Here is a 17,560-nt window from a genome sequence, read left to right on the forward strand (position 1 = left end):
CAAATATTGTGGGGTACCGGCCCCCCGTTCCCGGCGGGAAGCCGCGGCGGTGGAATGCGCGCCGTTGGCCTCATGCGTGCACACACACACGTTGAAGAGTGTTTTTCTATCGTAGCGAAGACATTTTATTGATATAATGTATTTCCGAGCTCCGATCGTTCACCTTAAGTGTCACAAGAGATTACCTAAGCCTTACCCTCATCTCAAGTAAAACTCTACTCTAAAATCAAGTCTTGATCCTCAAAAAAAGGTCTGAACGTGGAAACACGAAATTTGGTCCCCACCATGCAGCAAAAACGAATGTGTATACATAAACACGCACACACATACGCAGTTTTCCGTGATTGTGGGGACATGCCATTGACGTAATGCATTTCCTAGCCTCCAACCGTAACAACAGATCGCCTCAGCTTTAGCCTGACATCAACCAAAATCTAATTCAAAGCAAGACTAGAGCGAGTCTTGACCCTCGTAAAGAGGTCTGAATTCGCCGGGTCCAACAAAATGGTCCCCACAAGTCCAAGAGCTTCCTGCAAATCTGTAAAACACGGGATTTGGTCCCCACCATGTCGCTAAAACTACTGTATGCACACACACACACACACACACACACACACACACACACACACTAGTAGGGTTTTCTATCATAGTGGGGACATCCCATTGACATCATGCCGAGGGCCAGAACTTGCGGTCCCCACAAGACGGTAAAACTGGGAATTGGTTCCCCGCCTTGCGGCAAAAAACAAACGCACACCCACGCACCATTTGAATCGGGGCCTCCACATCACACTGTCACTTCACACAGCTTAATAAGCTATTAGCCCCCCGCTTTCCCCCTCCCCCGTTAATCGACACGGACGTGGCCATTGTGCGCCAGCTGGACCGTCGAGCCGTCCGCGACCGGGCCTCGCCGGGGGGCGGGGGCCATCGCTCGCCTGATGTAGGTAAACACAGCAACGGGGGTGTGGGCTCGGGGGTCGAGTCGGGGCCAGCCCCCGGGAAACAAGAAAACAAACTGTAACACCCTCCGTGCGCTCGTCTTGCTTTGACAAAAATATGACTTTGCGCCCGGCCCGACGACGCCGCGCAAACGGGGGGCGCGCCGCTGCGCGGTACGGGACCCGAGACCCAAAGGAAATGTGACGCGCCGTTCGCGTTAACTGTTCCCATTGGCTGATTTGGGAAAATCGAGCGTTCCCCCGCTATAACGCGCTTCACCTTTCGCTGCAAATTTGTTTTTAATGCCTTGTTTTTTAACAGCATGCATGCATCCTGATTGGCTAAGGGACTGGATTCCATTGCTAATCAATCGCCTCCGAGCAGCGCCAGAGCAACAGTCAAATAAAAAACGTGAGTCATCATTCATTTTTTGTGTCCAAACTCATATACTGATCATTAAAAAATGAAATGTAAGTCAAATCTTGTTCACTCTTAAATAGAAAGAAAGAAGAGAAAAAATCAATACACCCATATTTGACGTTTTTTTAGTTTGTTTTTGCTTGTTTTTGTGGGTCTCTCCATGCTACCAAATCTTGGAAGTGCTTTCGGGGGCTGAATTTTCCAACGGAAAGCGTTCTGGAAGTCTGAAAGCTCCCAACGGCGCCGCGGGCCACCAAAGTCCAGCAGCGTGTCGCTATGGGAATAATTACACACACACACACACAGACTTTGTCCATCCGTGCTCTAATCCAGCCCCCTCCGAACTCGGGGTCTCGGGGAAAAGTTCATCCAGAGGGCGAAGGCAGCCTCCATGGCAAAGTAGTGATGGTGGGGGGGGGGGGGTACCGGTCGGCCGACAGCTTCGTGTCGGCACACAAGGGGGGGGGGGGGGGGGGGGGGGGGGGCATTTTCGGGGGTTCATCTAGGTTCGCAACCCAGAGGGCACAGAAGGACAGGCGAGCCAACTTCTCACACGGCGCCAGTCACACCTTCCAACGCGTTACAATTGCATTTTTCACATCCCGCGCTTTGATGGGCAGCGTGAAAGGGGGCCGCTAGTCCGGATTTTGGCTGCTAAACCAGAATTGGCAATTGGCTCCAAAAGACACACCGCAACCGAAATGATTTTTGTTTATATTTTTAAAAGTATTTTTAGCATATCTATATATACATGCATTTAAAAAACATGTTGCTAATATATGTGATTTGTTAGCAAGAACACCCCCCCCCCCCCCCTCCCCGCAGGTGCATTCTAAGGCCAACCGCGACGCTCTGTCAGCTTCGCGGCAGGCCAGCAATGGGGTGGGGGGAGTTGGGGGGAGCGTACGACAGGGAGGGGGTGCGCTTCCTCTGCCTCCCGTTTGGACAGAAAACTGGAACGCCGCCGAGGGCGGCCAAGCGGGCCGAGCTCGGGGCACGCAGCGGGGGGGACGGCCCTGAACTCGAGATGACCAATACCCGTCGGACCCCCCCCCCCCCCCCCGTTCTCGGCTGCCCCGCGATCGGCCGAGACTGTCCGGATTCCACCCCAAATATCGAGCAAATAGCAAAAGAGCCCCCGCTGCAAGCGCCGCGCCCGCTAGCGTTAGCCGGCCGGTAAAGAAAGCCGTAATGGCTAATTCCGGGCAGGGGGCGTCACCTTGTTTGCGCCGAGTCATGCGGCAGCAGAGTGTCATTTACCTGTCAGCGCTTGAAGCCGGAAGGCCGCCCTCAATTAGCCTTTTACAAGGCGTTTTACAAGGGGTGGCCTACGTCTGCAACGCTTTTCCTGCTCTTGTTGCCGAATGCTCAAAAGTTTGATTTCACTCCACTGATTATTGATGCAGCTCCAAAAGATTCCATTCCGCTGACAATGCCTCGTACTGCGCCTGTTGCCAACCATTAGCGGTGGCTCCGATGTTAGCGGCTAGCATCGGCGAGCAGCACTCAGTGCTAGCGGTGTTAGCTGAGATTTTTAATTTTCACAACTGTTTCGAGAGTCTGCCGGCAAGCACGATAAATAAAATAAAATGCCGATTGTCTAAAAATTTCACTATTAGCAGTAGCTCCAATGTTAGCGGCTAACGGTATTAGCGGCTAGCAGCAGCAGCCAGCTAGCAGCAAGTGTCCCACATAGGTTGGCGACAGATGTCGTACAACCTTTCAAAATGACTCGACGCGGTTCCCTTTCCTACTGATCACTTTTGAATGAAGCGGGCTTACTTTTAGCTAGCGCAAATCTCGACCGTTGCCGCGACGTGGCTTCGCGTGACCAAACTGAACTCGTTTTTTCCTTCCTGACAGAATCCCGGGAAATGTTCTCGGCGGGCCTCGCGGCTACGAGACGTCTCGCGTGGACGCGCGCGCCACGCAGACATGAAAAAGCAGGTGGAGCGAAAGCGTGAAATTACAGTCAAGGTGTCAATTACGCTTTGAAAGTCGGGCGAGTCGGAGCCCGTCGCTGGAATCGGAACAAAAGTAAGAGAGGAACCCAAGGGGGCGGCGACGCTGCTAATTCCTCCGTTTAATCTGAGGCCCCGAACGCCTCGTCCGTTTTCTCCTGCGGGCTCCCTCTTCTTCTTCGGGAGGAACACGTCTACTTTTCTTCTTCATCTCCTCCTCGTCGGCGGCGCGCACGCCCTTTTTGATGACTTGTGATTAATGGACGCGTGTAATGAAGCTTAAATGCTGCGCAACGTCTCATTTAGTGGCGCTTCAAAGAACCTCCGAGTGCACTCCTAGTGCAATTTGGAATCCATTTTTTTTCCCTCGCAACGGGAAATAATGATTTGGAAATGATGCGCTCCGGGGCCAAACGCCGGCCGTCATAAAAACCTTTAAAGTCTCTTTTTAATGCTGATTACGGTAGCGATATAAAAAGAAGTGAGTCGTTTCAAAACGTGCGGTAATAAGCGCTCTCTTGTAAAAATTCATGAACAAAAAAAATGAAGGTAAAAATTCAATTTCATTATTCTAATGATGATAATAAATAATAAAATCACAGTGAATTAATATTTTGGGTTTTATATAATAACAACAAATAAAACAAGAGAATAAATACTCTGCATGTGTTTTAATTTGTGCATTTCAATTTTATTATAACCCAAGGCAGGTTTGAAGAGAGAACTTCCTGCAAATGTTGTTGGGGGCGTGGGGGTTAGCGTGGCCACCCCTGGCCGGCATGTAGCGCCGCCCCTGCTTGTATTTCATGCCAATTCATATTATAAAAAAAATTCGGTTGTTGTTTTTCTCTTTTTCGGTCTATTTTTTCCTCAGCGTTGCAGTGATGTAACTTCCAGACACGGCAAGTTAAAGACCACGTCTGACATTTGTCAACAGGTGAGGTTTTTCTGTCGACGCTTACGTGCCTGCGTGTCTATGCGCACACAAAAGCCCCACTGTGGGGTTTTGACACAATTCAATTGCTATATGTCAATAGAAAGAGCTTAATATATATCAGTACATCCTTGGTAGTTTTGCTATTATCAAGCCCATTATGTGGGAAAATTCTAAAAAAAAAAATGTTTGTTTGAATGATGCTACTGAACGTTAAAAAAAAAAAAAAAAAAAAAAACGTCACACAGCATTTCCTTACACATTCTAAGTCGGGCGCAATGTTTGCCCCAAATTTACATTTAAACTCAACGGGATTGAATGGAATCGGACAGTAGCTTTGTGTATGGTGCTGTGCACTTTGCGGGGGCCCAAAAAGAGGGGGTACGGGGCACACTTTTGTTGTGATGCTGAAAGAGGAGCAAAGTCTCCAAAGCAATTCTCGCTGTCTGAACATGACGACGAAAGAGACACGGGGCAATAAAACTATCAGCCGTCAAGAACTTCTAATAACTGCCTGATGTCAGACCACACACGTGGAACACACGCGCGCGCGCGCGCGCACACACGCACGCATTGCTCAATGCTGAAGTGACTCAGTTGAATTGAACGCTACCTGTGGCTCTGAGGCCTCTCGTGTTGTTCCGATTTTAGCCTGTAGAGGGCAGTGCAATGCCGGCTAAGATTGACCTGACCTCTGAGGACTAAAATGTGGCGCTACTAATAATTGCGGGAAAACGAAATCGTCATTTGTGAGCATCGGGATATTGCGCGAATATCATTACCATCACTAAAAATGCTAACAAAATAATTAGAGATTTGCAGTAAGTTGAACGTTTGGACATGGAAATCCTTTCTTGTTCGGACTCAAGTATTTCCTGTTTTTGTGTCCATTTTACTGGACAAAGTCTTCCACATTCTACTGGCGCTGACGCTCAATGGGGTTTGGGTCTGAGGACACGCATATTTTGTTTTGTTTTCTCGGTTGACCCCTGACCCCGTATTCCTGTCCTCTTGCCGAGTGTTAGGACATGGAAATGTTTTCTTGCCATTCTTTTGTTTTGCTGCGTTTTGATTTGAGTAACAGCTGCTGCTTTCCTGTTTGGATTCCCAGAACGGGACAAGGGGAGGAGGAGGAACTCCCCACCTCCTATCCCAGAACCTCGAAAACATCCCAGCTGTGCGCATTTGCGCGCCGGGGCTCCACCATGCTACTTGCGGCGGGAATCTTTTTGGCGGCGCTCTTCACGCTCGGTAAGTTGACGCGAACGGACGCGGCCTTATGCGGACCCGCCTCCAGCGGCTGTGCGGGCTGCGTCCAGGGGAGGCCATCATCGGGGGCAGGGAGGCGGCGGCCCACTCCCGGCCCTACATGGCGTCCATCCAGGTGGCCGAGGGAGACGGGATGAAGCACGAGTGCGGGGGCTTCGCCGTGGCCCCCCAGTGGCTGATGACGGCGGTGCACTGTATGCCCGACGGGTACCTTGAAAATCACACGCCGCTTTCTCGCTCTACTACGAAACGTTATTACTGAAACGATCTTAGTTACGATACAGGCTGTGAGAGAAAGTGAGCGTAGTAGAAAAAACTGTGACTTTTTTTTTTTTTTTAATATCCGATACCATTTATTTTCCCTGATATGAACACTCAAGCCTTGGGCAGTCCAATTCCGATACCTTGAAACAAGGATTCTTGGTGTCCCTAATTTTCATTATTGTTATTAGTATGGGCAATTGGCATCGGCAAGTGATTTGTTACTCGTCGTTACCGCGAATTGAGTGCAGAATCGGCCCTCATCCCGGTAGCGGTATCGGACCGACGCTATTCACAGTACAATTACTGGGAGAACATGAGCATCAAAAAGAACTGACGGTATTATTTTTAGACATGTTTGATACGGCTTTTTCAGACCGATCCTGGAACGAGTACTCTACTTATTGAGTGAAAATCCGATACCTTGAAACAAGGCCAGGTATCAAACTGATATCGATGCTTGGTATCGGTGATTTTCCAACCCAATTTATCATAATTATTGTTATCGGTGTGGGAAAGCGGTATCGGCAAGTGATTTGTCGGTACTCGCCGATACCACCAAAGTAACGCGATATCGATCGGTCATCATCCCGATACCAAGACCGACACTAGAGAGAGAAAACGATACAGTATGGTGAGACTTTGTCCCTCGGGCGTGACGTAACAGGGCCAACGGGAGGCAGGTGGTCCTGGGCGTCCACTCGCTGAGTCAAGCCGAGGACAGCAAGCAGACTTTCCGCATCCTGGAGCTCCACAACCACCCGGGCTTCAACCCCGACAACTACGACAACGACATCGCCCTCGTTAAAGTAAGCCCGCCCCCTTTCCGCGCGCCCTCCGGCCGCCCGACCCATTTTTGCCGCCTCTAGCTGGACCGCCCGTTCAACGCCTCCGACGCGGTGGCGGCGGTGGCTTTCCTGCGGGCCGGCGGCGCCAACCCCGACACGGACGCCAAGGTGGAGACGGCCGGTTGGGGCTCCCTGGACAACCTGGGCTCCAGGCCCGACGCGCTGCAGGAAGTGTTCATCGAGGTGGTCAGCTCGGCCCGCTGCCGGCGGAGCGACTACTACGGCAGGAAGTTCACCCCCAACATGATCTGCGCCCACAAACTCTGCCCGGATCTTTGCGAAGACCCGCAAAAGATACAGGACTCCTGCGATGTGAGTGAGCCGCAAAACCCCTCGAAGCGGCTCGGCGAGATTCCTAAACTCGCAATTTTCATAAGATAAGATAAGACAGCTTTTCTTATCATTACACCTGCAGCGCAAGTAACTCCCAAACACTAGTCATGCTGTATCGGTTCGCACTTTCCTGTTACCATCTAGATGAGTAAAAATGGCAAGTGTGTTTCATGAGGCTTCACGAAGCCTCATGAAACACACTTCATTCTTTTTTTGCTCCTCGAGTTAGCACTCTTGACTTCAAGATGCAATATAAATACATTTCCTTAGCACTAGCCTATATTTGCTACGCGCACAATCTAAAGGCGTAAAACAATGTCACAAGTGATTCGTGATGTTTTGTTTTTTTTCCCAATTATATTTAACTGCATAAAAAAACTGAAAATATAAAAAAGCAAGACGGAGCAAGTAGAGTAAAGCAGCTAAATATTTTCACCCAAAAAATACAAACCTACAGCGTCCACTTTGATGCAGTGCCCACAGTCTCCCTTTGGATAACAAACCCATTCTGTTCACATTCCACGTAGCTTCCCGACATCTTCTTTTGACAAGTGTCCGCGGCGTTTTCAGGGCGACTCGGGTGGTCCTCTCCTCTACAACGGCGTGGCGGTGGGCATCACGTCCAACGGCGGCAAAAAATGCGGCCAGATCAAGAAACCGGGCATCTACACCATCATCTCGCACTACACCGAGTGGATCGACGGCATCATGGGCCTTCAAGACCACGCTTGAGGATATGAAGGCATCGCCAAACGAAAAATAACAATTCTACGTTTTGCTAACCCCGCGCAACATCGTGTTTGTTTTGTCTAGCCTTTGCAGCAGAAAGGGAGAAGAAAGCGAATCAAACGAATGTTAATGAGACGCAGATGGCAATGAGTCACGCAGTTTATTCAAACGCTTGGTCCCCCCCCCCCCCCCCCCCCCCCCCCTCGGCGACCCGCTAGCTGTTTTACTTTTGTTTGCCCAGAGGGAAATTCACAACATGAGTGACATTTCAATGACAAATAAAACAGAAACTGTATTAAAAAAAAAACATGAAAGCCATCTGTCTTGATGCATGATGGTGATGTGGAAAGTATGCAACAAAGATGGCACTTAAACTTTTGTCAGATGACCAGAAACAGAATCTGACCATCTATGAACATCCTAAAAGCTGTTATGATACCAAAGTTTTTCTTTAATGACTGGAAAGAGAACAAGACCATTTTAGTGTAAACATGGTGACGTGAAAGGTGTACGACAAAGATGCTACCTAAGATTTTGTAGGATGACTGGAAAAGGATCTTGGAGCAAGAAGTAGGGCTCTACTAGCCCTACAGAAAAGATGGTACAAAAGCTTTTATTAGACAACCATAAAAAGACCAAGAATGTCTTTGTGCAAAAAGTTACGATGCGGAAGGTGTACAACAAACATCTCTGTTGGATGACTGGAAACAAAACGAGACCAAATGGGAGCATAAAGTGAGGATCTGGAAGGTGTTTGGAAAAGATGGTACACAAGCTTTCTTTGGAAGAACAGAAAAAAAAAACAAGACAATCTTTGTGCAAAAGGTGACGATGTGGAAGGGGGCATCCAGAAACTGTTTGGAAAAGAAAGTATCAAAGATTTTGTTGGACGACCAGAAAAATGACAAGACTGTCTTGGTCCAAAAGGTGGTGATGTGAAATGACAAATCTTTGCTGGATGACCAGAAACAGAGCTAGACCATCTTAGTGCGACAAGTAGGGTCCAGAAACTGTTTGGTAAAGATGGCAGTATCCATGCTTTCGTTGGACGACCTGAAAAATGACAAGGCTGTCTTGGTGCTACAGTGAGCGATGCGGAAGGTGTGTGACAAAAAGCTTTGCTGGACAAACAGAAACAGAGCAAGACATTCTTGGTGGAAGAAGTGAGGATCTTAAAGTACTTTTATGATGACCAGAAGGAGAACAAGACCATCTCCAAATTAGAAGTGGTGATGTGGAAGCACTGATATGAAAGTGTGTGTAGAGAACCATGTAGTGAGAAGTGGAAATCCAGAAGGTGTGTGCCAGAACAGTGCAGAATTTTAAGTTAATTTGTTGGTTGGCCCATACGGGTTTAATAAATGATGATGTGGAAGGTGTGCCCAGGCTCTTGCCAAATGACATTTATTAATTTTCGCATCTTATACATACAAAGTAGGAGATAAAAAGGCCACGAAAAAAAACAACTGCTCCTAGTCCTCGATGAGCAGGAAGTTGTCTTCCCAGGGTGCGTACTTGGTGTCCTCCATGGCTTTCTTCCTGTCCTGGAGCTCCTGCGCCGAAAATCTCTTGATGACGTGTCCCCGCCCCCCGTGAGACGCCGCCACTTTGCGGATACCCGCCAGCAGCTCCCTGACCTGGGGGTAACTCAGGCTGTTGCGGTGGACGTCCAGGCACAGCTCGTAGTAGCGGCTCCCGCAGCGTAGGACCAGCTCGCGGAGGGCCACGTGGGCGCCCGCCACGTACTCGTGGACCCTTTGAGAGCGCTTGGAGTCCTCATCCATGCGGACGAACAGCACCGCGGCGTGCTCGGACGCCTCTTTGCCGAAGACCTTCTGCAGGTGGGCCACCATCAGGCTCTCGCACTGGGTGAAGCGGCCCACCTGGAGAACCAGCAGGTAGACGTGAGGACCCGGGAGAGCCAGAGCCAGGCAGTCCTTCACCTTCTGCAAATCCTCCACGCCGTCTTCGTCCCACAGCTCGGGGGTGTCCACCATGACCAACGTCCCGCCCGCCACGCAGATTTCCCGCCGGGTGCACGCCAGGGTGGGCTGCGGGTTCTGCTCGTAAGATCCGGAGTACCGGTTACCAGCTCGCGCCGAGATGAGGTTCAGGGCTGACGTCTTGCCGCTCCCCGACAGGCCCAGTAGCACCACGGACAGCTTATTTGAGTCGTCTGCCAACAAAAGTAGTGTTATTCTTTGGGGTACACTCAGAAATCCCGATCCAGAAAGTAAAATCCCTGCCACAGCCACAGGTGCTTCTAGTTTAAAGCTAAACTAGCAAGGTTTTGAAACAATTGGAACATGGAGCTGATTGGCCAACACAAGGGAAGCATGTTAATGTTTGGGTTAGCCCCACAACTCGAAAAATTGAAAAAAAAAAGGCCAAAAGAAAAAAGCCGACAGAACATAAGAATTAGTACGCGTTTTCATTTTGCGGGGTCTTACCGTCGTCCGGCTTGACGCGGAGGTGCAAGGTGGCCCGGTGGCTGTTGACGGCCTCTTCCAGGGTCTCCTTCCTGGCCTGGCAGCGCCTCCTCTCAGCCGCCTCCTCGCTCCTTTCCCGGGCGTGCTTGGCCTTCAGCTCCTCGGCCTCCTTGGATCTCCTCTCCTCCCTCTGCGCCGCCATCCGCTCCAGGAGCCCCACCCTTTCCTCGGCCTGGCGCGCCTTCTGCCGCAGCATCCTCATGGCCGCGTCCTCCGCGCTTCTGCTCTCGGCCTGGTCCAGCATGGCCCGGCCGTATCCGCCCCCGTTCTCGGCCAGCGCGTTGTCCACCATGCCGACCAGGGCCTTGACTTGGTCCCGGGTGTCCGCCGCGGTCAGGCGGCAGTAGCGTCCGTCGCAGGCGTCGATTAGCTCCAGCAGGGCGTCCTCCAGCGTGTCCGCGATCTTCCCGTCGTCCAGCGAGAGCACCAGCAGGTACCTGAAGACTTGGGCGCCGAAGTGAACCTGCAGGAGGTCAACCAGCCGCATCTGCCCCGCGGTGTAACGTCCGCCTTGGATCAGCAGCAGGAAGGCGCTTATCTCGTCTTTGGACGATCCAAAACATCCCTTCGGCACCTGGCTGAGGACCTCGTCGGAGGCGTCCGGAGCCATGTCGGCACGGCGCAGGCTGACCAAGCAACGGTCCGCAACCACTTCCAAGGAGGCTTGCTCGGATCCCCTGTCCGCAGTGCTGTCCCTCAGCAGGGACGCCAGGCAGGACCAGTGGTCGTCCGTGGATAGGACCAGCACGTCTTGCCTGTTGTCAACATCACCACCTGTAAGAAGACCAAGACCTCGGATAAACTGCTAGACCATAGGTGTGAACTTCAGTCCTGGGGGGCTGGTATCCTGCCTCCTCAACATGCCCGATTTAAATTATTAGCTCGTTAGCAAGTTCTACAGGAGCTTGCAAATGATACTAATCTTTTGAATCAGGTGTGTTTGAGCGAGAGAAAACCATAAAACATCCAGGATACCGGCCCTACAGGTCTGTAGTTCAACATGTACTGTAGGTGTTTTTTTTCCTCTCCAGCACACCAGATTCAGATGATTAGCAAGCGATGCGGGAGCTTGAAAAGGATCTCCTGAGAAAGAAAAGCGGTTTGAAAACATGCAGGACACCGACCCGCCAGAACTAAAGTTTGACACCTATGTGCTAGACAATAGACTCTAGAGACTACAGTCGTTTGGAACCCCAGTCCTCGAGAGCCGGTATCCTGCATGTTTTCCAGTGTTCTCTCCCCAACACACCAGATTTGAACAATTAGCTTGAAAATCATCCGAATCATTTTAATCGGGTGTATTTAAGAGAGAAGGTTTGAAACCATGCAGGACACCGGCCCTCAAGGACTTCAGTTCAACATCTATGTGCCAGACTATGGATGCCGACCCCAGTCTTCGTGGTCTTGCACGTTTTCCAGTTTTCTCTCCCCGACACACGAAGGCCGGAAAACAATGCAGGATACCGGCCATCGAGGACCGAAGATCGAAAGCCAGCGGATGATGTTTAAGTTAAGAAAAGGACCCTTACTGTAGGACATGACTCTCGCAGGTTTCAGATGCTTGTCGTCCGTCCGAAACAACTAGAGCGACTGGACTGGATCCGCCGGCTCTGCAGCAACGTGCCGAATGCCGTCCCTCATGGCGTGATATTTTTTTTTCCTTCTAGTGAAGGAAGTGCATTCCTGCATAGAGCGGAATGCAGCAGATAGGCATCGGATGTACCTTTCTCCTCTTTCTTACATGCATCAACTTCACGCAAAAATGCGATCAACTGCATTGAGTGCAAGCACAGGCTGTTTGAAAAGTCATCTTGCAATTCCTTGTACAATCTTAATATTTTCAGATATCATTCACAGAGATGTGAGGCCATTCGGCTGTACTGTTTTTACGCACTTTGAACTGCTGGGTTACCAAAGTACAACAAACTGAGTCCAAAAATACTAAACCGTGGAACTGCCAATGGGAAGTAAAGATTTTTGACCGGCAATCTCGTTCTAACGTACTGGCAAATGCGTTCGTTGTATTTGCAGTCAGGTGCATAAATATGCAATTAACCCTCCTGTTATGATGGTTTGCAGTGAACCGCAATAATGCCCCTTATCTTTGGGTCAACGTGGTTCAGGGGTATGTGCATGGAGCCAAAAGTGTCAAAAACTTTGTTTGGAAACTTTGCATTCTTTCTCTGATTGGTTTTTGGCCAGGAAAATGCAAGATGGAAGTTTTTTAACTGCCTTTTTAAAAACTCTTTTTATAGTAAATTCAACCCCAGCAATACTTTGTTTTACTTGTAGTGTTTGTGACAGATGAAATTGAGACAAATGTTAACGAAACCATCTTCAATAGTTCAATAGTCCCCTCTCATTACTTCACACAAGGCTCACATTTCTTCCAATCATGAATTACAAATTCAAAACATTCTCACAATGAATAATGTCTATCTTGGCACGTGAGTGTTTCGTCTGTTTGCTCTTTTTGACCAAGTAAATGTACTCGATGCATGTAAAACACCACGGGAAGTTGCATACGACTGTAATTTAAGAGAACGCATTCCAAACTTCGCTTTGCTCGCGTCAGTTTCCTGCGTGGTTTGAGATATTCAAACAAAAAGAAGAATTTCAGAAAATGAGCGGAGATTGCGCCATCTTCTCAGTGATGCTGGCCAAACGGCCAAAACAAGACACGACCACAGCGTTGAATCACAGGGGGTGGTGGGGAGAATAATCTGCCAAAAACACACACACTCATCTTATCGGCTATATTATTGACGCGGAATTCTAAAACATACTATATTGTCATTATTAAAGAAAAAAAGCCAAATATTCTCAATATTACCCTAAATGTACGTGGAGTCACCCCTGTTGTGGCGCAATGGTTCGCTCCGTTGCTATGCTAGTGTCGACGTTCTCTATGGTGATGAGAGAAAAATGCAGCGAGCGTCCCGGTTTTGACAACATAAAACGTCTCGTTGTGACTCCGCGACGGTTACAAAACAATGGCCGGGATAAAACGAGTGACGGGCAAATATCCGGGAGTCAACCCGGCCGTAAGGTAACTTTGGAGTCCGTCGTAGATATCACCGAGCGGCGTTGCTAACTAGCGTGCTAACGGTTGCTAGCCTGTCAAGTGATGGATTTGGGGCTAATTTAGTGGCGTCGATTTGACGCCCTGCACGAGTATGACCGCACGATTCGGGTTTCAATTCGGTTTCGCTTCACAGGAAACCAAAACTAAAGAGAAATGGGAATATATGAAATCACTCATTTAGTGGCAAAGGTTGATTTGCTGGTGTAAATAAAAAAAGATGCAAATTAGAACGCTACAACATGTTTTCCAAATGTGTCTGGAGACACTTTGTCCTGTAATAGCATAAGGAATTGTTTCCAAACTTTTAGGTGGAGCACAGAAGATAGTGGAGAGGGTTTGCATGATCTCAATGTGATTTTTTCAATCTAAATAAACGGTGAATGTTTCGTGCAGTTGCTGCCGCCTGCGTCAGGTCCAGTCTCTGCTGGGTGTTGGGGAGACTACCGCTTCGGATGGAATCCTTTGCTCTCTTGGTAGGAGAACGTCCAGTCATTATGTTTCATCTGAGGATCATTTCATATTTCTGATCTCTGAATATTTGTGATCAGGAATCGACAGCAGATATAACGAAGGCTGCACGGAGCTGGCTAAATATCTTTTCTACGGCCTCTATGGAAGAAGTCCCATCAGCGTGGAACATTCCCTGGATGGATGTTCAGAGGAGGTGCTGGATGGTGAGTTTGTCAGGTTACCCCCCGTCACTTTTTGATGACATGGAATTGGTTTTCTTCGCAGATGTGATCGTGCTCGTCAAGGCCGAGTGCGTTCACCTCTACTGCAACCCGCTCAATTTGGGCTACCTGCTGCCCTACGTGTCCCACTGGAGGAACCTGCACCTCTACTGCATGACCGAGGCCGAGGTTTGACCGCAGTGGCTAGATGCTATTCGGTAGCCGCTGCCGTAAGGCAATTTTGGATGGGATTTTAATGTTTAGTGTAGCGGTGTCCAAACTGTGGTTAGGGGGGCCATTTGTGGCCCAGCATCTTCATTTTAGCGGCCGGCGGCATAGTCTACATACAATACATTTTGGACCACAATGCGATTTAATATAGTCATTAAAAGGGAGAAGAAGTTGGATGGTAAGCATCAGGCAGCGTTAGAACTGCGGAAAACAAATCTTATTCGCCTCAGCACCCTTAACAGAAGGCCTTGACGTAGTTAGTGTATTCGTAAAGAACTATGTTCATATAAATAATGTACAATCATTTGCTTGATTTTTTTAACAGTTTTTAACAAATGTAATTTAAAAAACGATTGAAGTGGCTAACAATTTCCTATTTTTCTGTATGCAACTGAGGAAAAGGTTTTGATAACCCTGGTTAAGTGGAAGCTCGGAATTCAAAGACAGGAGGGCCATACTTCATGAGAAAGTTCTTTTTTTTATTTTACTGATCTGTAAGACAAATAGTGTCTAAATCGTCTGGTAAATAAGTATTGAGTGTCTTTGTAAACAGAAGAGTAAAGGCATTGGATTTGGCCCATCCCTTTTATACACAGAGCTTTGGCGGCATCTAGTGGCGCATGAGTGTTATATTCCATAGTTTTCAATCTTCAGTATTTTTTTCAATCATTTCTTTAGTTTTTCGTCATATATTTTCTGTTTATTTTATATTATTTAAAGCTGAAAAATCCCACACAGTTTTTAATTTTCTCAGACAGGCTTTGACATTTTCTCAAATTTCGTTTGTTAGACCATGTTCTCTAAATTCAAACCTGCAAATTCAAAACAAAATAAGTGTAATAAGGCCAAACCACTGAAAAATAAAATGAACCACCGTCGCTCAGCCCTTTTCTTGATTCGTTTGCCTCATACCGACTGGTATTAAATGTTTTCCTATAATAATACTAATAACACCGCAAAGAACTGCAATTTAGCGAGGGAAGGCAGCGTTTGTTTTGAGAACGTTATGACAGGCCCGTGTCGCTTTCTCTCGGGCATCTTGCTTCCACGTGTGTCGCTCACGCAGTATGAAGACGAGGAGGCGGCAGAGGAGTTCAAAATTGGCAGTTTTGTCGCCATGGTGCAGGACTGCCATTGCATCGGCGTGCCCTACAGCTCATTGGGTAGATGCGGCTGGAACCATTTCTTTCACCTCCCCTGGCATTTCCCCAGACAAATCAAGCTGAATGTTGTATTTTTTTTTCCCACCTTTCAGGCCACGTGCAAAGCTTTGATGTTTTCATGGTGGAAAAGTGGCCCCTCATCCAGGCCTTCGCCCTGGAGGGCATTGGCGGAGGAAGCTTTTTCACCATGAAATACAAGGTAGGAAGAAGAAGAAGAACGCCGCACGGACTTTCTGCGCCGCGCGCCACTCTTTCATGGCCGTTTCCTGTTTTGGCAGTTATCGGACGTGAGCGAGAGACTGTGGCGGCTTTACAGCAGGCTGGACTCCGTGGCCTTGGAAGAACTGTTGGCCCAGGTTTGCCGCTTTTATTCCAACGCTTGTCTATTTTTTTCCCATTGAGGAATGGGGCTGGGGAATAAATGATTGGACGGACCACCCCGGGGGTTTGTGGCAGAGGGTCCATGAAAGAATTTGGGTTATTAATAAAAAAAAAAAGATTTACCGTACTTTTCGGACTATTTTGGGACTTTTTTTTTAAAGGGGTGAAATGGAAAAGACTCCGAGGAACCTTCTGGTGGCATTGACCCGCATTTGCTTTCCTCTCTCAGGATTTGAGATGCTTTGAGAGGCAATGGGGCAGCTTCTTCTCCCGCATGGAGCTGGAAAGCCACCTGTCCATCTTGGAGCTGTCCGAGGCTCAGGCCGGAGAGGTAACGCTAGATAAATACATTTTCTCGCATCATGTATGACGCGGCGTCCCTGCAGGCCTTCCGCGCGTATTTCTCCCACGGGCTGATCTCCAGCAACATCACAGACAAGAGGTAAGTTGTGAAACAATGTGGTCGCGGTTTTAAGCGCTTTAAAAAAAAATGACGCTGTGATTTCAGTAAAGATCGTCAGCCCTTTTTGCTGTTTGGCACACACTCGTCCTCGGAGGACATGGACAGCTACTCCTTCAACTTTCCTTCGGAGAGTCACCAAGTGTGCAACTCAGGACCGGGCGGTTCTCTTGCCACACACATGGTTAGAAAGAAAGAATATTATGTTTTGTCTTGATTGAATTTTGAAAGGACCTTTGCGAGCTTATCTCTTTGCCATGGTCAGATATTGCAGTGCGCTGCCGCCCGAGGACACTTAGCCTGCTCTCGGACCTATTTCTTTGGATCTACGCACACGCCCTTCCTCGGTGAGGTCTTTATTTCTCTTAAAGCCCAAACATCAGGCGAATTTTTTCATCAAGGTGTCTAAACAATCTGTAGTTGCAACTTCAAGCACTCTGAACTCCTTCAATCCCAAAGACGTGGCTGGTACAAAACTGGTTAAGTTCTAAAGTCTTACCTAAAACGAGTCATTACTCTGGTAAAAAGTAATCATAACTTCACAGTGTCGGGCAAGTTACTTTAAAACTGTAATGCATTATTTATGACTTATTACTGTCATTTCAAAGTAGTTAGACACATTACAATATTACGGGATTTGAAATGTAAAGCATTACACTACTATTGCATTACTTTTATCTTACTCTCATCCACATTCCTGAAAATATGAATTTTGCATTGTAAATCTATCTCATTAAGCTCATTACACAACCAGTGTAATGACCTTAAACTAAACTTAAGTAAACTTACATAAATATGAATGCTCCCGTGGACTTGTAAATGATGCCTCGATCGCTGGAAATGTAAAATAAAAACGTACAGATAAAACGACCTAAACAAAGTTCTCCGCATACCAACAGTGCACCGGCGCCATCTCAAGGCAACTAAATGAACTGCATTTGTGTCATTACCTGCCTCACTTATAAACTTAAAGGGTCTAGGGGCGTTTTTCGGGGGGGCATGTATTATAATGTCACAATATTGTCATGCGCATTACTGTCATTTGTACAGAGTAAAATAGCAACAACAACAAAATCCACTGTTAGTGTTAAAGTGCGTCCATATTTCATCCAACAGGAAGTCAACACGCACAGACACACAACAAGGCCCAGAAAAGCCAAGTCCTGTAAGTATTGTCATACGCTTGAGTTTGTTTTTGAGCCAAATGAAGACTCCTTTTATGGGTGCTTTGCAGCTTGTTGTCTCGCGTGTACTCTGCGGCCGTTCAAGCCGTTCTAGGAGGAATTAAATGCTTCTCCAGCACCTCCAGCGCCAGCAAGGTAGGAGACGACGTTTCCTACCTGCCCCGTTTTGCCATTCAACGATCATGGCTTTAATATTCCA

The 17,560-nt window shown here is 48.1% G+C and overlaps 3 protein-coding genes across 9 annotated transcripts in view; 2 read left to right on the plus strand and 1 right to left on the minus strand.

The window, feature by feature from the left end:
- Window positions 1–5,222: 5,222 nt before the first annotated feature.
- Window positions 5,223–7,875, plus strand: cfd (complement factor D (adipsin)). The gene is made up of 5 exons (XM_088433346.1): window positions 5,223–5,508; window positions 5,577–5,733; window positions 6,455–6,596; window positions 6,657–6,947; window positions 7,539–7,875. The coding sequence occupies exons 1-5, from the start codon at window positions 5,286–5,288 to the stop codon at window positions 7,698–7,700; spliced, it is 975 nt and encodes a 324-aa protein (XP_088289472.1). The 5' UTR covers window positions 5,223–5,285; the 3' UTR covers window positions 7,701–7,875.
- A 1,210-nt stretch (window positions 7,876–9,085) lies between these two features.
- LOC148412401 (uncharacterized) lies at window positions 9,086–12,854 on the minus strand. Of its 4 annotated transcripts, none has more exons than XM_088432550.1 (4): window positions 11,716–12,854; window positions 10,148–10,960; window positions 9,641–9,873; window positions 9,086–9,580 (listed from the first exon to the last, which is right to left on the minus strand). In XM_088432550.1, the coding sequence occupies exons 1-4, from the start codon at window positions 11,723–11,725 to the stop codon at window positions 9,170–9,172; spliced, it is 1,467 nt and encodes a 488-aa protein (XP_088288676.1). In that variant the 5' UTR covers window positions 11,726–12,854; the 3' UTR covers window positions 9,086–9,169. The 4 variants fall into 4 exon arrangements, with proteins under 4 accessions (XP_088288676.1, XP_088288675.1, XP_088288674.1 ...); XM_088432549.1 differs by having other exon boundaries at window positions 9,086–9,873; window positions 11,716–11,869; window positions 12,610–12,853; XM_088432548.1 differs by having other exon boundaries at window positions 9,086–9,873; window positions 11,716–12,853.
- Window positions 12,855–13,081: 227 nt separating this feature from the next.
- Window positions 13,082–17,560, plus strand: part of dnaaf9 (dynein axonemal assembly factor 9) — a 28,844-nt gene continuing 24,365 nt past the window's right edge. For all 4 annotated transcript variants that reach the window (XM_088432544.1, XM_088432546.1, XM_088432542.1 and 1 more), the window contains exons 1-13: window positions 13,082–13,235; window positions 13,665–13,744; window positions 13,820–13,945; window positions 14,007–14,131; window positions 15,240–15,336; window positions 15,429–15,535; window positions 15,615–15,692; window positions 15,947–16,048; window positions 16,104–16,159; window positions 16,226–16,361; window positions 16,443–16,524; window positions 17,294–17,342; window positions 17,412–17,496. In XM_088432544.1, coding sequence (XP_088288670.1) covers window positions 13,180–13,235; window positions 13,665–13,744; window positions 13,820–13,945; window positions 14,007–14,131; window positions 15,240–15,336; window positions 15,429–15,535; window positions 15,615–15,692; window positions 15,947–16,048; window positions 16,104–16,159; window positions 16,226–16,361; window positions 16,443–16,524; window positions 17,294–17,342; window positions 17,412–17,496 — 1,179 coding nt within the window. In that variant the 5' untranslated portion in view covers window positions 13,082–13,179. The remainder of the gene's footprint in view (window positions 13,236–13,664; window positions 13,745–13,819; window positions 13,946–14,006; window positions 14,132–15,239; window positions 15,337–15,428; window positions 15,536–15,614; window positions 15,693–15,946; window positions 16,049–16,103; window positions 16,160–16,225; window positions 16,362–16,442; window positions 16,525–17,293; window positions 17,343–17,411; window positions 17,497–17,560) is intronic.

This window comes from Hippichthys cyanospilos, chromosome 14 (genome assembly GCF_059441005.1).
Source record: "Hippichthys cyanospilos isolate Australia breed blue-spotted pipefish chromosome 14, RoL_Hcya_1.0, whole genome shotgun sequence".
NCBI classification, from domain to species: domain Eukaryota; kingdom Metazoa; phylum Chordata; class Actinopteri; order Syngnathiformes; family Syngnathidae; genus Hippichthys; species Hippichthys cyanospilos.

Excerpts from the sequence above, each read along its gene's own strand:
- LOC148412401 (XM_088432549.1), bottom strand. Across the intron at positions 9,874-10,147 it reads CCGCGTCAAGCCGGACGACG|ACGACTCAAATAAGCTGTCC; the intron begins GTAAGACCCCGC and ends TTTTGTTGGCAG.
- cfd (XM_088433346.1), top strand. The coding sequence starts at position 5,286 with ATGGAAATGTTTTCTTGCCATTCTTTTGTTTTGCTGCGTTTTGATTTG. Across the intron at positions 5,734-6,454 it reads GTGCACTGTATGCCCGACGG|GGCCAACGGGAGGCAGGTGG; the intron begins GTACCTTGAAAA and ends GTGACGTAACAG. Across the intron at positions 6,948-7,538 it reads AGATACAGGACTCCTGCGAT|GGCGACTCGGGTGGTCCTCT; the intron begins GTGAGTGAGCCG and ends CGGCGTTTTCAG.